Here is an 18,047-nt window from a genome sequence, read left to right as displayed (position 1 = left end):
CATAAAAAACAAACATTTCTGGAGACACTAAAATATCTTTAATGTAGCAATACGGTAATACTAATACAATGTAATGATAACAAATTTGATAGAGACATAGAAAGAGACAATAAATGTTACTACTGTGATGATGAACAGAGAGCACAGGAGAGTGGACCCAAGTGCAGGATTGTTTATTCAGAATCGAAGAACTAGACGTGTTCTCGTGGTCAGGAACAGGCATTTACACTTGGCCATATTTAGGAGGGTTAAAAAACAAAAAAATTTAAAACCAGATACCGGTGGTCCCTGATTTGCAATAGGGTTATGTTCCTCAGAACCCATCATAACTCGAAAATGTATTTAATGCATACCTTTGTGCAACAGACTGGGACATGCGAATTGTTGCCGCTGCCGAGAATTGCGAGAGAGTATTGCACTGCATATCGCTTGCCCGGGGGGGGACTCAAAATTCGAAGTATGATTTCTACTGAATGTCTATCACCAGTTCACCATCATAAAGTAGAAAAAAATCATAAGTCAAACCATCAGAAATCGGGGACCACCTGTACAGTAACTCACAAGATACTTAACAGGAAAATAAGTCTTTGTCCTACCTCAGGCTCACGTGCCCCGCCCATGGGCTGACGATCCGCTGTAGACGCGCGATGTTTTGAATGGCATCGCAAAGTAGTGCCCGTTTCTTATTATGAACCATTTTTTATATATATATATATATATATATATACGCACGCACGCACACACACAGTAACTCGGATTTTTAACATAATAGGCTTAATTGTGATGTTTTCATTTGATTGTTACTTAAGGGTGACAAATCAGCTTCCGGTCAGTTAGGGGGTGGTTCGTAACTACAGGTTGTACGTAACTCACACATTCATAACTCGGGGACTGCCTGTATTGACTGAAATTTCAGGCATTTCCCAAGTTCTCAGTGTTAAAATTTGCAAGAACACACGTGGTGTTGGCATTGTTAAATAACATCATCTTCCATAAAATGCAGCTAAATTTAAGAAATTGGGTGTACTTGATGAGCTGTGGGGAGGTAAAAGAATTCAGCTGAAAATGGACACAGTAAAGGTCTTACATGTGGCTCCTGCAGTATTTGGACAACCATGTTTTTGATGGAATTATTTATTTATTTATTTATTTTTTTTTTAAATTGCATTTCAGTGCATGAATAACACTTCTGAACACATGGCATTCTAACTGAGCTAGTGATTATATATCATCCCTCACCCCAGTGGCTCTTGATACCCACTCAGCATCTCACTGATAGAATCACTGATAGTGAAAAAGAATAAACGTATTACTGTTACAGAGTACTATATAGTGTGTGCAGATTACTTTTTTGAATAATGAATAATATTTTTGTATACAAGTATTTTAAATGTTGTCTTAATTCCAGTTGAGTTCTGTATTCCGTGTGGCTTGTATCATTTGGTTATGATCAGTTTTTGACTTATGTGCAGTGTTTATCCCTCAGTCCCTGTGTAAGCTGTGATTCCACTTTATTAAAGTGTTTAAGCAGACCTTTGTGCATGACCTGACTCTGCTACAATCTCCATTCTGAGTTCCCATGGTAAAACTCCTGCCTTCCTGAGCCATCTGAAATGAAAATGGATGTTAAACTGCAACAAAATGCCACCAACTACTTAAGGGGAATAAAGGGGTGGTCTTTGCCCACTTGTAGGTAAGATGGACATCTGCTGAAGTACATTTACAGCTGTGTGGTACCATGGTGGCAAGATGCACACAGCTGAAGCAGACGTGGGCTTGGTGGTGGTGGGTGGGTAAGGTGGAGGAGGAGGTCCGTTAGTGGAGAGCAGCCCTGCTGAAATGCTTGATGGTGCTGGTCTTCAAACCAGCAGCTGTGTGTGGGAGCCCACAGCTTAGTGAAGCTTAGGCAAGGGCTTCTGCGATTCCGTGCATATTGTATGCAGTGTTTTCCTTCTCTCGTCTTGGGTTATGCTGCTCATGGTCTCTGGTAAAGTGCCCCACGGCTAGCCTTTGGGCACTCGAAGTGAGAATTGTTTAACTGGCAAGGTAACCTGCTCACACTACAATGTAAGTTATGATTTGAAAGGTATAAAAAACAAAAATATGGGATAGACTGATATTTACTTGTTTCAATACTGTATCTTTTCATACAGAACTGTGCAGGTGAGCATTTGCTCAAAAAATGTTGAATTTCCCAACTGCTGCTCTCAACTGCCCAGATCTTGCCACATAAAAGTACCATGTGACTGGAATACGCTCTAGTGCTGCTCTTTTATTCATTTTGAGTAAATGTACAAAGTTCAAAAAGTTTTTGATTGTTTTGTACTATAAAAATCATTGCTTAGTCAAAAAGTTTTTTTTTTTTTTCTAAATGGTAAGTTTAGAGGAGTTCATGCATGTATAATAGAAGAGCAATACCTACCTGAGAACAACATGCACTTTCATATACTTTGGAGCAGTGCAAGCATTAATATATTGAAGTGACCAAGTGGCTTTTGAGGAAAAAAATCTTTTACTTTGCTCTGCTTAGCAGGTGTTTGTTTTCTGCTCTTGTTCTTCTAGAGTTGCTATTAAATTGGCCTAAATATCAAGACTACCTCACTTCTGCAGCACGGCTGTTAGAGCTTGTGAAAAAAGCTGCCTGCTTCAAGCGGTACATCTTATCTATGGCACTGTGTTTTCAGCTGAGAACTTTGAATTTGAGGATTACTGCTATCTGCAATAGCACAACCTAGCCATAACTTTTTTCCCCCTGAAGAGCAGTAATCAATGTTCCCATGGTTTTTAATCTGCTTGGTTAAATGAAACTTGAGGCATTCTTTAATTTTAATGTCATTTACAAATGGTATGCGTAGCATGACATTTAGAGTACACAGGAAATGAAAGCGTATCTCAAGAACAAGAAGGTGGTGTCAGATCGGACTAACGTCTGTTTTTGGCGATTTTGTTCACTTGGCAATAGTGTAGTTATAGATCATTTTTGTTTACTACTGTTGTTGTGATGTTTTCCTCACCAAACTTGACAGTTTTCCATAGGATGAGCCAAGTGTTTTTCTAATGAACGTTAGAATAAACTAAGACAAAAAGTAGCTGTTGCATTAATTTCATGAGAATAATATTAAGTATTTGTTCTTGAGGTCTGGGAACTTGAACTTAGACCAAGTTTCTCAGTGACTGTCTGAAGGGTTGAATGGTAACTGCAATATTAGTGCCAATTGTGATATTAACAGATGTTTTTATCCTTTGATGTTACAGGTGAACAAAGTCTGAGTAGTTTCAGAAGGGGGAGGTTCGTTCATCCTTGAACTGGTTAGAGAGAAGCAGATTTTGGGCTGTTGGTTACATGATGCAAAGGAAAAGCTTCGTCAGGGTTTATTTGATTATACAGGACACTTTTGCAGTTACTAGTCTAATTTTTGTCCTGTAATTTTTGATCTGGTGAATTTGCACCTGTTATACTTTTCCAAAAAAGTGTTTAATGGCTATCAGATTAACCAAATCACTTGGTTTCACTTGCTATTATCTGCTTTTGCAGCATTTTTTTTTTTTTTTTTTTTTTTAAATTTAAAATCTTTAATGTCCTGGCCAGGAAAGGGGGGAGGGGTCCATCAGTTCCTGTTCAGTGTTACTGTGTCTTTTAGCCTCTGATTTCTTCTTTTGAGAAGATGTTATGGCCTGGCTCATTGAAATTTTTGCTTCTTGCAAAATATCAAGAACAGAAAAGGGGATTCCATCTCCTTTATCATTTCTAGTCTTCTGTTTCAGCATCCCTCTATCTGACATTTAAAAGGGTGCCAAATCCCATAAGGAGGCCTGCATCACAGTGCCCTGCAGCGTGCTGTTCTCAGTACCCCTGCTTAGCCATGGGCCACACTGTTGGCCACAATAAGGTCATCCCAGTTCACGAGCCTCATCAAATGGTCACTGTCCTCTTTCTGAGCACTTGTGCCTGCTGAATGACCAGATCAGTCTAGATTTAGCAACCATTGCAGTTCTGTTTTGTGGTGGTCTGGTGCTGGTGATTCAGCTCATCTTGATGATGACCTATACATCCTACTCCTTCAAATAAGACATCTGCAAACATGCTTCTGGTGATGATACTGGAATGACTAGCATGATAAGGCTGTTAGGAAGTCATTACACCATTTTGTTGAGTGAATTTATGATTCCATAAACTTGCAGTCTCTCTGCAGCTTCTTCAGTTTTTGTGCTGCTGTTTGTATGACTTATTGCTTGTGAAGCAAACAAAAAGACATGTTGAGAAAATTTGCTGTTCTACCCTGCTTCCAATACATCAGTGTGCTTATGTCTGTTGTTAGACTGAATGCACAATGTTGTTTTGGTTCTATGTTCTCATAAGTTTTCTTTGTAATTCATCTACCTTGTAAATGAAGGCTCACGCCATATAATTAAAATTAAGCTTTGCTGGGGTAGTGTTAAGAGTTACGTTGTAGCCTCATCCAAATGAGACAAAGAATGTGCAAATGTGCAGTTTTTGTTCTTATCTGATCTCTCCCTAATCTGTAGCCCTTGAACAGTTTTCTGTGTGAGAACTAAATGATGTTAGTGTGGCCCTCAGCTCTCACTGGGAGAGCCCTGCCTGTCATAAGCCGGCAGGCCAGTCATATGGCACTGACGGAGAAAGTGCTTCATGCGCAAGAGCAAACCCTGGATCCATGGAGCTTGCATTAGTGCCTCCTGACATTAATTAGCTCTGTTTCAGTTGTAAGCATGAATTTCTGGAGCGATGGTCCACTTAGTTGAACAACACAGCACACACATGCCCTCTTGCTCCTGTGTGTTTGTGTATGCACTTGCACGTTTTCCAAGCCCATATGATAGTTATTCTCGAGGCCCTGTGGTGGTGGTTCTCTAGCCCCCCCGGACCTAGAGCATACTGCTGAAATGCTGGACATGTCTATATGCTCCCCTGTGGCAAGAAGGCCACCAATATCCACATGTGATGTCTCACTCAGATCTTTATCGGTGTTGGGCGGGGGAGCAGAGGGGTGCAATTTTCTGCTCGTTAGAAATCAGTGGGAGTGTCATATGGGATTTCCATTGGCTGTTTTCTTTTTTTAATAAGCGTATTAGATTAGATCGATGCGTGGGGTGGGGGCACTTGGAACCCATTTGCTGAGAGCCGGCTATTAATGTTTGGATAAGAGGGCTTATATAGGAATGATAAAGTGTATAATGAAGGCAGTGTCAGAAGGCTGAACCCGCTGTCAGCAGATAATATGCGGTACTGCTGATGTCCTTGAGTAAAGGTTGCTGTGGGCTTTAGCTAGTGCTTATGAGATCGATAATATCAGAACCCTGGCCTCGAGCAGCTGTATGATAAGGGTTTGAGCATTGTCTTTAAAGGGCCACCCTTATATAAAAGCTTGTTTGTGGTTGGTAAAGCCATTCTGTTGCAGTTGAGGGTTTTTGGCTGTTTTCTTACAGGAACGTGTTATGCATAGCCTCTTTTTTGCTCTTCAGTCTTTGTACATGTAGTCTTTGTAAAGCATACTTGATATGCTGTTTTGAAGATGCGAGACTCATATTTGTGACTGTCACAAAATACTTTTCATAGCTGGTGCATCACTAAACCCACAGAGGGATGCTGTTTAACTCAAAAGTATCAGTGTTTTATGTTGCTGTTTAAACGTTTTATGATGATTAGTCACTTTTCAAGAACATTCTGCATTATGTACAAACTAGTAGATTTTGACTCCTGTCCAATAGGTGAGAGAGCATGTAACTCACTTGGTGACAGTAGTCTTAATATCCCATATAAACATGTTAATACCTGTTTGTACTTCCCTCCTCCTACTGCTGCATTTAATTCACTACGGTACCATAATATACTAACAATATGCTAAAATGGGCCAAGATATTGCTACTTAGTACAATTAAACCAGTAATGCAGCCAAGAATAAGGCTGGAAAGGTGTGGAATATAATAAATAAGGTAAGATTAAACTCTTCAAGGATATTTCAAATTGTATGTATGAGATGCATATTTGTGTTTGCTTATAATTGTGGTTTCCTAGGATCCCGTCAGAATGGAATTCTCTTCTTTCCGTCTGAACAGGCCTACATTAATAAATCTTGGTGGTATTTATATGGCTAAGTGTTTGTAAACTTTCTTCTGGCAGGTGTTTCGGACTGACTTCATCACTGCCATGAAGCTACCGGATTCGGCCCAGCTGAGCTCTGATGACTTCTACGTTCTGTCAGATCCTTGGCGACAGGAGTGGGAAAAGGGTGTCCAGGTGCCGGCCAACGTGGATGCTATCCCGGAGCCTGTGGTTAGGTACTCAAGCCCTCCTTCATGTACATGCAGCCTCTTCCAGTGCATACGTGGATGTCTAGGTGCATACTTATAAAATGTATATACCCATGTGCATGCACTTGGAGTCTTGGACATCTATCGTCTCACAGGCAGATAATTAGGATTTGAAACCTAAGTGGGTTGCTAAGATCTTCATGTTGCACGAGCATTAGCGTATGAGTACGAAAGTGGTTCCAATCCTTTTTGGTGACCACTTTGCCATGGTCTTGTGAGAATCGGGGTTTATTGCCAAAGCTGCACTTGGACTGTCCGCACCCCATCGTAGGATCAAGCCAGTGATCACTAGGGTTGCAGAGTCAAGCTGCCGTGATTAGAACGCAAATGGACTTGTTGAGCTCTACCCAAAGGCTCCCCTCTGTGCTCAGCCGCTCAGCTTTTTATGCAGGAACAACTGAGAGGTTGATGAAATGTACACTTAATTGGGCTGAATTCCAACACAGTTCCAAGTGTTTTTTTGAGCTTGAGCCAGAAGCTCAGACATGTGGGTTTCTGTATTAATAACACTGTGTGGTGAGAAAAAAACATTACTAAAGCTTCCATGACTGTGAAAGCCTGCGACTGAATGAAATCTTTGTCAAAGACTTGTCAAGGCCTGTGTTACCTGAAACTCCGTGGAACTTGTGCATAGTGTTCCAGTGCTATTTTAAAGCTGTACTGTTGGACAACCAGGCTTTGTTCCATTGAGCCTGTTTGGTGATCCTCTCCTCTCAATGGGATAAACACATACGACTGAAATCTGATCCTGACCTTGCAGAGAAGATAGGGCTCCTTGCTGTGCTGGGTACAAGTAACCAGCTATTAGAGCCCAGTAACATCCAGCACATGATGGCTGGAGCACTCTAAATGCCTCTTTGCTAGAGGGACTGCTGCGAAACAGCCATGTGTGGAAGTAGATACAGAGAACCTAAATGTCACACACTTCAGTAACAGCTCATGAAAACATTCCCTGTAGAATTAAATTGCTGTTATCTCCTGGGATGGTTGGTATCTTGCACTGAAATCATGAAATGGACCCCTTCAGTTTTTATGCAGGTGTCTGACTCCACAGAGAACCTGTGCATATACTGATAATCTTTCTCCCCACGTCAGCTTAGTCTATTAGCACAGTGGCTTTTTCCAGTGTGTTTGAGTTTTTGACATCAAGTGAAACAAAATGGTGTGTTGCAGGAAAAGCAAAGTAGATGCTGTGAGTAAACATCAATGTGAATAAATAAAGGAGTAATTGGACCAGTTAAGGTAAGCTTGTGGGTCGAGCCCTAGTTCATGTGAAGCCCTCCTGTGGATCCAGTTGGAGACCCTGCTGTATTGTATGATGCTGTGCACTGCTGTTTTTGAGGGTTTCACCACAGTGCCTCCACAGCTGCCCGTCGTTGTCCTGTAAAGAAGCAGCTGCATCGGAACTCCTTGGCTTGCTGGCCCATAAAATCCCCGCCACGTGGTGTGTGCGGTCGGGTCCTTCCTGCCACTGCAGGCTACATCAAAGTCGCTTGCTGCAAACTGGAGCCATAATGCAAGTCCCATCTCTCTGCTTGCTCTGCACAGAGGCTAACCGCACACAAACAGAAAACACTCTGCTGGGTTGAACTTTACTCAGTTCCCATGTTAAGTAACATGTGGAGTAAGTATGTTTTGTGGGGGTCCCAAACCCTTCCTAATATTTCTGAAATTATTGATGGGTTGCTTATATATGTATTTAAGTTGCTGAAAACCTTTCTCCCCATTTCGGAAAGAATTTCTGTTGATGGAAGGTATTTCATGTTCCATTATACTGTATAGTGGCTGGTGCGCTGAAAAAAAGATTTTCTGGATTTCTACTGTTTGTGATCTCATTTCTTAATTCATAGAACTGAGTTGGCCCAGCTATGCGTGGATCATATTTTGAGGGACAGATGTACTCGGAAACAGTTCTTCTGATGTTCTGGACAAGTATGGTTTGCTTTTGTTGACAGTTTTATCCAAGAGTTGAGCACAAATTCTCCAGTTTTCATCTCAAGTTAGTAGATGAGCCGAGAGCGGGTGCTGTAAATTTAGATCTCATTTGAAGATGCTTAATGTTTTTGAAATTAATTCTGATATGAAAGTAACATAATTAAACACTAGCTGCCTACTTAATGTTGAAATTGATACTTTGGACATCACAGTATTTTTTTGTGTGTGTGTGTGTGTGCGCGCGCGCGCACATGCTTGTACCTGTAAATTTACCAGATGGAGACTTTGTGGGCCAAGCTCGTAGACCTCGGGTCTTTGTGTATGACTGCAGGATTCTTGAACCCCTTCTGTTTCTGGTATTTTTCTTTTTTCTCCCTGTGGTGTGTCACCCATGTCCAAGTTGGTCAACCAAGTGATATTGTCCTTCCCGCTGCTGCTGTCGCAGCCCTTTCCATCTCACACCTCCGTCTCTTGCCGGCCAACCTTGTGGTTCAGGAACGCAGTCCACCTGGCGTGTACCTCACCTCTCCTCAGCACGCATGCTCCTTCTCTAATTACATTCTGCTGCGTGACACCCCCTGTGCAAAGGAGCCATGCTTGCTGTGTGTATCCAGGAGGTGGTACACATAACTGAGGAGCTGTTGGGTCCAGTGCACTATGGCTGCAATGTTTTCCATGATATATCTTGCCTTTACTTTGTCTCTGGTTTTTTTTCTTTTTTTTGGTGGGTGGCTTCAGTTTAACTTGCTGACTTTGCAGCTAATTTGTTTTTGACCGCGCTTTCACTTATGGTGCTTGGTCCCTTGACATTGAGAATGAAATATACTATGGCACAGGCTATATTGTGGTGTATAGCATTAGCAGGTTTTGAACATAACCACAGTCAGTGCTCAGAGGTATCTCTCTAATGTGTTACTTGTGGTTGCATTGTTGGTGGTGGACATGGGAATGAAATCCTGTTGCTGCGCCATGGCACCTGGCAATGAAATTCGTACAGGTTAAAGTGTAGAGATGTTCTTTAGCTTCATAGACAGTTATCATACCTGATCTGTTTTGAGCATCCTGGATTTTCTGTTTGGTTCACACATTCCTGTACCTCCCTGCTAAGTATTACCGATGGATCCTTCCTTCTCGTTCGACATTAAACTGAGGCCAGCTTCTGTCAGTAAGAAGCCTCACCTAGAGAAACACCCACTCACACAGACTCCACCCTTTCCTAATAAACTCAGTTCCCAGGAACTGAGATCCCTCCTTTATTCTGCAAGTTTGGGTAGGAATCATTTGATCTGGTTGTGTTAAGTGGCTTGATCCTTCCTGGCCTTTCGTTGCCGGTACAGGTTTTCACATTAAAATGATTAAGAACCATGTGTTAAGAGTTCCACCATATTGGCTTTTATCCTTGTCTCAGCTGGATTTTCCACTGTAGCAATTCAGGTGAGGAATTTTGCAAGATATTTTGACTCTCAAGCTGAAAACAAACTACACATCTGTATCCTTAATTATTATGCCACCTGCTCCCACTCTTAGTCCTAGTTATGCCCAAAATGTGTGTGCCAGTTTTTTTTTTTTTTTTTTTAAAATTAGTATTGGAGAGGTACTAGTGAGGGGCACAGACTTCACTGGGCTGATATAAGGAATGTACCCCATTTTCATAAATCCACAATACTGAAGAATAATTTGAAAAAAGTAGAGAGCTCTGAAGTAGCTGGAAGAAGTAGACTTATGGTGCATGGTGTACTTACCAAGACATGAGGGATGATGTGTCTCTAAGCATTGCAAAGAAGTTCCATTAGCCACTGGATTCCATTTAGGTGTGTAAGCAGGAGAATAGCCAACACAGTTCAGTTCAGGTGGGTGCACGAGAAACTTTTGGAAGAAACTGGAGGACAGGATTCCCTAGCTTATGTTTACTGGGATCTGTCGCAACAGGAACAGAAAGAATCCAAATGACACAAAATCTGCTACAGGCACAACATTCCATATAGTCTCTTTAATGTTGGACTGAGCCTGAAATTTCAGTAATGTTCCTGTATGTATCAATTTTGATTATGAATGAACACTGTATTTGCACCAGCCTTCATGTGGTTTTAAAAAATGACTTGCAGCATTAGAGATCACTTTAAAATAACTTCAGACTTCTCTGGATTAATTTCTGAGCAGTTACTGCGGTTTTCCTTTGACGGCTGTGTTGTGTGGCTCTACTAAAAACATTGGAAGCTTCTGGAGGCATCATGTGCCAGTTCTCAGCCAAGTGGATGCTGAATGGCAACCTTATGCATCTTGCTTAGTGCTCTTACCCTCCACTCCCACACACCGGCACTCGTGGTGCTGCTTGCCCGTAGACACGTGGCCTCACGTTATTCACCCCATGCCTCAGGCTACAGGGAGCCCACACGCCGACATGCCTGTGACCAAGTGAGCATGGACATGGAAATGCACACCATGTTTGAGGGTAGCAAGCACCATGCTGGTTCGCAGCAAATACTCTAAGTACTTGTTAAAACAGGTGAGCGTTTGGGCGTTGTGTGAATGTGCGGGGGGGGGGGCAATGGGGAAGGTGCTCCACTTTATTCCCCTCCTTATCCAAGAGGCTCTTTCTTTCGCAATGCAGTATTTCAGACCAGGTTTTTTATTAAAAAAAAAAAACAAAAAAAAGGGAAAAACTGGAAGGGCAGAAAAGAATGGGTAAAGGCGGCGTGACACTGAGAGACCTGGAGCGAGGTCCTGGCGTGCAGCCAGAGGCGCCCTGGGCAGTGCTCTCCTGGCTCACTCCCTGTGTTGGTGGAAAATGTGAATGAAAACAAACTGATTTTTCTCTCTCCCTCTCTCTCTCTGCAGCATTAATCTGTGTGGGTTTTTTTTTTTTTTTTGGTCTGAATGTTTGCACATTGTGTTAACGGGCTAAGGGACTTGGCTAACTTGCATTTGCAGTCTAGACTCCTCCTCCCCCCAGCAGTAGTGTGTGCGTGTGCGCGCGCACACCTACATACACACAGTTACACTGGCCTGAAATGTAGATGTTAACAAGGGACAACCATAACCATGACAACGGGCTTGACATTCCAGAGGAGACCGCATTGGCATCCGAAGGAATCACAAAATGGCAGCCGACAGAAAACCTCGACGGAGGTGTTAACCCTCTGCATGCACTGTCACAGGAGTTTCTGCATTTGTACAGGAACTTCTGTAAATGGTGTCTTTCCCTTTAATGTATCTGGCAGATTTCAGTGTCCTCATGCCAGATTTCAACAAATGTTAAAACCAGTTTTCCATTACCGAATTGAATGAATGCAACGTGCATTTTAATTTTATACAGTACATTAGTGTAGTGAGTGATATTATGTTTTGCAGCTCTTGCTCAGTTCTTCTGTTTCAGGTTCACATTTCTAACAGGTCTAAACTGGTCCAAATATAGCTTGTTACATCTCCAGGGTGGAAACCTTCCCAAGAGGCAGAGACAGGCCTTGCATGGGACATGCTGGCCAGCTTCCTAAGGAACCGTGGTCTAGTTTTATTCCCCACTAACCCACATAGGGGGACAAATCGTGGGAGCCTCTGCGGGATGCTGTTTCTGTGTGCATGGTCATCTTGAATCCTTGCACTAATCCCCAGTTAACCATTGAAGGGAGCACAGTGCTTCAGCTCAGAAGTGATGAGGAGTTGCAAGTGGGAATGAAAAATCAAGAGGGGGAGCTGTTTGGTTCAAGGGAGGAGAGGATTAAGAAGCAGAGGATGTAGGAGAGGTTCTAAGCAGTTGGCAGGGCTATAGGGAAGCAGACAGAGCCATTAATCCACAGTCCCCTGCGGCTGGGCGCCACTCCTGACTGGTGAAGCCACACAGCACAAGATGTCTCAGCAACGTGTCTCGATTGGCTCTGATTCCTGAACTGTGACTAGGCACTGCGTCCTGATTCGCCCAGCACCAGTGGCAGCTGTGTCATTGTAGCTTCAGCAACTCTCTTCTTTGTAAACATACTTACCTGGCTTTCTTAATGGGTGCATGCAGAAAATACCCCTGGCTAAAGGCCTTCCTCTCAATCCTACCAGGACTCCTCAGGTGTGTCCAGTGAGCTAACTATAGGATGCTGAAGCCGGATGTCATATTTCTTGCATCAGAAACCTTTATTGTGTTGCAGGATTGTCTTTTACCCCCACCTGTTGGTTCAAAGTCATTCTTAGTGTCCTTAACATGCACAGACTTTATAATTTTGCCTCCCCACAACTATTGTTCCTCTGTTTCCTTGACTTGTATACATAGACTCCTCCTCCAACATCCTCAGATACTTTTGTTCCTCACTACCTCTTCAGCTTCTTGACCAGCTCTTTGTGGTCTTTGTTTTTGAACTCTCCCTTCCTCCTGACTGGCCTACCTGCCAGCATGAGCCACCCTTTAAAAATAGTCCAGAGGTCTGCTGTCAGTCTGGAGCGCTCGCTGTTCGCTTGCGGTGCTACCCATTTCCTCGCTTCGCTTCACCGGTTTGTTTAGAATCTCTGAACCTTCAGCCATGCGACTAATGGACACATCGAAACCCTTTACCCACACAGTCTTTGGTTCACTTCATCTGCATGGTTGTCTGTCTTCCCACAAGGTCCTGCAGGACAATATTTCAGTTTGTCATTTAAGGTGAAATTAATCTAGGTATCTTTTTTTGCATCAGTGCTTAAAGTTCAAGTCTCATTGTGTCCCTTTATCAGAACAGAACTGCAGTGCTGAACTGATAATAGCTTTGTAGTAAGATGACACTAATTCTTCTTTGAGTTACATTTTTTGGAAGATAATTTACAGAGGTTCTGAACAAAATAATTACATATTTGGCTGGAACATTTTTGGAGTGTTTTCAATTGGATGGTTGTACCATAAGCTGAGGTGATATGTGGCATCAAGGGTCTTGGATGGATAGTCAGGTGTGTGATTGATTTGATTGATTTGCCCTGGACAGATTCCCAGAACACAGCATATGCACATGGTTGTAGTGGGCTGCTGTTGGGGACTTGTTTTATATTGATGTGGCCACATGCACCGTCACAGTGTTAAATGCAGTGTCAGTCAGGAAAGTTAAGGTGCCTACACACTTTATAGGTGCCAGCAGTGCTGACGCAACTTGAACGATACCACATTTAAAGTTTTCCTGAAGACAAGGATCTCAGTATACAAGGTACTAAAACACATAATTACTGGTTGCTCAAGTAAACTGAAAAAAAGTATAAGACCAGCCAAACTTTCTACAAACATAAGTTTACTTAAAATAAGTGCAGATGGTGCGGACAAGTTTTCCAGTGTGCATACTAAACCTTTAAAAGTAACCACAAGTTTGCAGCATCATGTGTCACTAGTTTAAAAACAGAGGGAGCCCAAACAACCAAGACTTCATTCTTCTTGGACTGGGAAATGTTTTCAGTTTCATAAGCATTTTTGTTTCTGTCCTTGTCTACTCATTCTCCCCCTTTTTTTTAATATGGATGTTCTTGTTTGCACTTGTTCTTGCAATGATGTGTGAAGTAGGATCTGTATTACTAGTAGCTGTGATTGGTGGCTGAGTTTAGATTTAAAACTGAACTAAACTTATAACCTTTTTAGGCCTGTCCAGTTTTATGCCTTCCAGAGCATAGGACTGAAGTAAGCCAGATTGACATGGCAGGTCTAAACCCAATGCTATCTCAACAGCGATGGCATGGTGTAAACAGCATGTAAAATGTCAACTAATTGTTGGCATTCGGAGATGTATGTCTAAAAAAAAAAAAAAAAAAGGCAATGCAATTCCAGCTGTATTTCAGATGAACCCTTCTTCATGGCACCGGTGGAGGTGATAACATAAGGCAATCAGGCTGCGCAGGTGTCTTCCTGGACATGTCATTTCTGTAGTTGCAGTTTTGACAGTTTACTTCCCCCCCTCAACACAGTGCATCAAGTTAATGGCGCAGCCTTGCTTTCTAGCTTGCCTAGGCAGTTTCGGTGCAATTCTTCATGTTTTAGGTGTATGCAGAATGCCAGTCCCAAGAAGGTGATAAAACGGCAATGCTGTGATGCAAAGTGGAGGCACACTAACGCTGCCTGAGCTTCCTCATTTGTAACAAGCTCTGAGTATTTCACCTGCTGCACTGAGCTGAGTTAAGTACATGAAGGGACTTTTTCAGTTATTACAAAACTGTGTAGGGAATTCAAGTGAATGAGTTCGTCCTGGAGGGAAAGGGTACTTAAGTCATTCTACATCTGGAAAAAGGTTCTTGCAGTAAAAAAAGACCACTTACAAAGCAGGTTTGTACAGCATTTTGGAAAAAGATTGGAAATTTGTTTTCCTATTCTGCTACCTAGGGGCGCGGTGGCACAGCATGTTTGCTGTGTGTGTGTGTGTGTGTGTGTGTGTGTGTGTGTGTGTGTGTGTGTGTGTGTGTGTGTGTGTGTGTGTGTGTGTGTGTGTGTGTTCCTCAGCCAAAAATAAATTAGTTTCATGGGTAAGAGGTTAAAGGTTACATTAATGACATTTTTAAAATTACATTGTGTGAATTATTGTCTAGTGGTCATGTGATGGACTAACCATCTAGTCTGATCTAGTGTCTACTCTGCTTGGATAGTCTGTCCGTATGCCTTGGGGATAGGTTCCGGACCACTGTGATCCTGTACTAGACAAGTGGTTATTGATAATAGGTGGTTGAACATCTTTATACTGTAGATGCATTTTTCTTCTAAAATGTGCAAAGGTGAATGTGCTTTGCAACAGTATCAGCTATTTTATACGTGATGCAGCTTACACTTGTGCTCCATGCCTTTGGGAATAAAGGAAAGCAAATGGAAGGAAGTTTGTGCTGTTGAACAGTGTTTGAGTATCATTGCTTTCTGTAGGCTGGAAGAGAACTAGTTCTAGTGTGTGTTTAAATCTACATGTCTGTTTTGTGAAATATAAAACTGATCAATTATTAAACATGTGGAGATGGCTTTTTGTCTCAACTGCTTCTACTGAATAATTGATAATATAACAGGAAAGGTTTTGATGTCAGTCATGTGTAAAAAAAAAAAAAAAAAAAATGTTTTGCCCATGAAGTCATTTCTAGCTAAACTCTGTTTCCTTGCTGATTTTGAATGCTATTTAGGCTATGGCGGTTTCCAGTCACCCCTTTAATTAGATTTATTCAAAGTCACTTAAATGTGCTCAGCCATGGAATGGTAACAAGCACCTCTGTTTCTGTCCATGTGCATGTGAACACAGGGTGCTGCCTGAGGTCAGCCGGATCTCGTTCTGCTCCCCGTCATACAGTCGAGTGTTTCCAGATCCGGGTCAAGGACAAGCACAGCCACTTGCAGAACCACTCGCCCTCTACGACCTCGATGACCTTGATGTGTGTTGGTTGGAGTTGGTCAATGAAGAATTCAGGGAGTTGGGTAAGATGTCACATACTTGTGCAGCTGATCCTAGTCTGTGCACTGCAGCATGTAGCATATTTTTTTTACGTTTATTCATTTTGCTTCTTGCTGTCCCTTTTATATGAGCTGGCTGGTTTTGAAGTGATTGTGGAGGTGGTGTAACTTGTCACTCTGCTTTCTCTTCTTCTGTGTTGAGCAGTGTACCATTGGGTATTCCTCCAATTTCAGTACATGACTGCACAGGCATCTTCCAAATGATACGAGAACTCTCTTTGTGTCACTCTTCTCCTTGGCCTTCACCATCACCCCTACCCTGTGTCCTCAGTGTTAGATCTCTGTCAAGCAGTGTGTCTTGGAATGGTGACAACAGCTGACCCTGACTTTCTGAGCTGATTGGATTCACAATCTGTCCATGAGCGCAAATCAGTTTGTTTTTGTTCCCGTGTCTCATTGTGTTTGCTCTAGTTTTTACAGATCACCAAACACAGTTTGTGCATATCCCTCTGTTTAGACTTCCATTCGTTATTGGCCTCTGCTGCATTTCATAACTTTTATAAAAAAAAAAAAAAAAAAAAAAAAAAAAACCTTGGTTTGCTTTTTTGTCAAAAGCAATAACTGTTATTATGAAAACATAATGGTTTCCAAGTTCAAAAAGGAGATTATTAAAAGGAAAGCAGAGGAGTCCTGTTTCAAAATTATACTGTCTTCTGTTCATGTGAGGCTGCAGAATTTTATTGTGTGGTTTCAGGAAACAAATTGATTGTTATGAATCCTTATATTGAATGTTCCTCTGGGATTTGGCTCTCAGCTGGTGTCTGCTCTCAGTTCTTATGTGTGACTGATCTGTGTTAGGGTTTTTCTGTACCATTATTTCCAGCCATGTTTTGTAAAAGCAATACCCTAAAACAACCCACATTTCTGAAACTGGCACAGATTTTCTGTTAAGGCAATGGATCAGACTGGTTCTCAGAAAGAGCATAAGGTGGCCTTTCTTTGGCATGCGGTTTCTCCAGAAAGTATGGAGAGATCGGGTGTAGATGATGTGTGCACCATGCAGACAGTATTTCCTCATTTATTTTGGAGGGGTGATTAAGTGAATTGTAAAGGTGTCCTGGACCAGTCTGCAAGGATCCTCAGCATGCCATGCCATTCCTCATTGGAAAAAGCTAGAGAGCCATCTAAGTAGACTTAAACTCCATGAAATGGTAACCCTTACACAAAGAAACTAAGTGGTGGTCTCAGCTGGTCCCAACTTCCACCAGCATCTGCTTCAGGACTGTGTCTTTTAATCCCATCTTTATAGCACTTCCTGAGCTGGATGAGCTAACGATGGAGCGCATCATAGCAGAACTGGAGATCCAGTGTGAGGAGAACATGCAGCTGGCCATTGAGACAGGCGAAGGCCTGGGCATCGAATATGACGAGGATGTGGTGTGCGACGTGTGTCGTTCTCCAGAGGGCGAGGATGGCAATGAGATGGTCTTCTGTGATAAGTGCAATGTCTGTGTGCACCAGGTGAGTTTTGTCAGGCAGAGCCTACATTGCTTTTTGCTAGAGTATTATTTTGTTTATTACTTAGTAAATTAGCTGATGTTTTTCCTCTAAAGCAGCTTACAATGTCAAGTTCTCTTTACTGAAATATCTCTGTGATTTACACATTTATACAGCTGGGTAACTTTTACTGTGTCGATTCAGAGTAAGTAACTTGATAAAAGGTACGTCTGGTGGAGTGCTATTCTCACGCCATACATTTTCCATACCTCACCTGGTTCATATATTTCACCACCAGCACAATGGATTCAGCTGCTGTTCAGCCGCTTAAGGATTTGATCATCTGAGCTCGTAGTAGAACAGACCAAATGTACAGAACAGCAGATCTTTGGTAACTAATGACCCAAGTCACCTAACAGTAGTAGTTATAATAGCAGTTAAAAACCCAGGTAATGGTTTTGTTTGAGAGAACATACAGTAGCTGATGTAGGCTTTCAAGATTGATTCATGGACCTACCTAAAAATATACCCCTTTTTGTGTGGGACTGGTAGGCATGTTACGGCATCCTGAAGGTCCCCCTGGGAAACTGGCTGTGTCGCACCTGCGCCTTGGGCGTGCAGCCCAAGTGCCTACTGTGCCCCAAGAGGGGTGGGGCCCTGAAGCCCACCCGCAGTGGCACCAAATGGGTCCATGTCAGCTGTGCCTTATGGATCCCTGAGGTAGGAGCACTGGTTGTTACCACTGTCCTCTGAGCCAGGCAGCAGCTTTTTGGATGAGCAGTGACCAGACCATTGGTGTCTAATTGGTTGATTTTGTTTTTTTATCTCCTAATTTTTCTTTGTTTTTCATCAAGTAATGTCCTGTCAACCCCTAAAAGTGTATTGTATACCAGTGTTCTATCCAACCAGAACAAAACGTGTCTCTTCT

At 42.3% G+C, this 18,047-nt stretch overlaps 1 protein-coding gene across 2 annotated transcripts in view; it reads left to right on the top strand.

Annotated features, from left to right (window-relative positions):
- Nucleotides 1-18,047, top strand: part of LOC108929730 (protein Jade-1-like) — a 49,150-nt gene that overhangs the window by 10,434 nt on the left and 20,669 nt on the right. For both annotated transcript variants that reach the window (XR_001965781.2, XM_018744454.2), the window contains exons 4-7: nucleotides 6,143-6,300; nucleotides 15,474-15,646; nucleotides 16,932-17,143; nucleotides 17,672-17,839. Coding sequence is in view for 1 of the 2 variants with exons in the window: in XM_018744454.2 (XP_018599970.1) it covers nucleotides 6,143-6,300; nucleotides 15,474-15,646; nucleotides 16,932-17,143; nucleotides 17,672-17,839 (711 nt within the window). In the remaining variant the exon portion in view is untranslated. The remainder of the gene's footprint in view (nucleotides 1-6,142; nucleotides 6,301-15,473; nucleotides 15,647-16,931; nucleotides 17,144-17,671; nucleotides 17,840-18,047) is intronic.

Source organism: Scleropages formosus, chromosome 13 (genome assembly GCF_900964775.1).
Source record: "Scleropages formosus chromosome 13, fSclFor1.1, whole genome shotgun sequence".
Classification (NCBI taxonomy): Eukaryota; Metazoa; Chordata; class Actinopteri; order Osteoglossiformes; family Osteoglossidae; genus Scleropages; species Scleropages formosus.
Note: the sequence above shows the minus strand (reverse complement) of the source record. Positions and strands in the feature narration are given on the sequence as shown.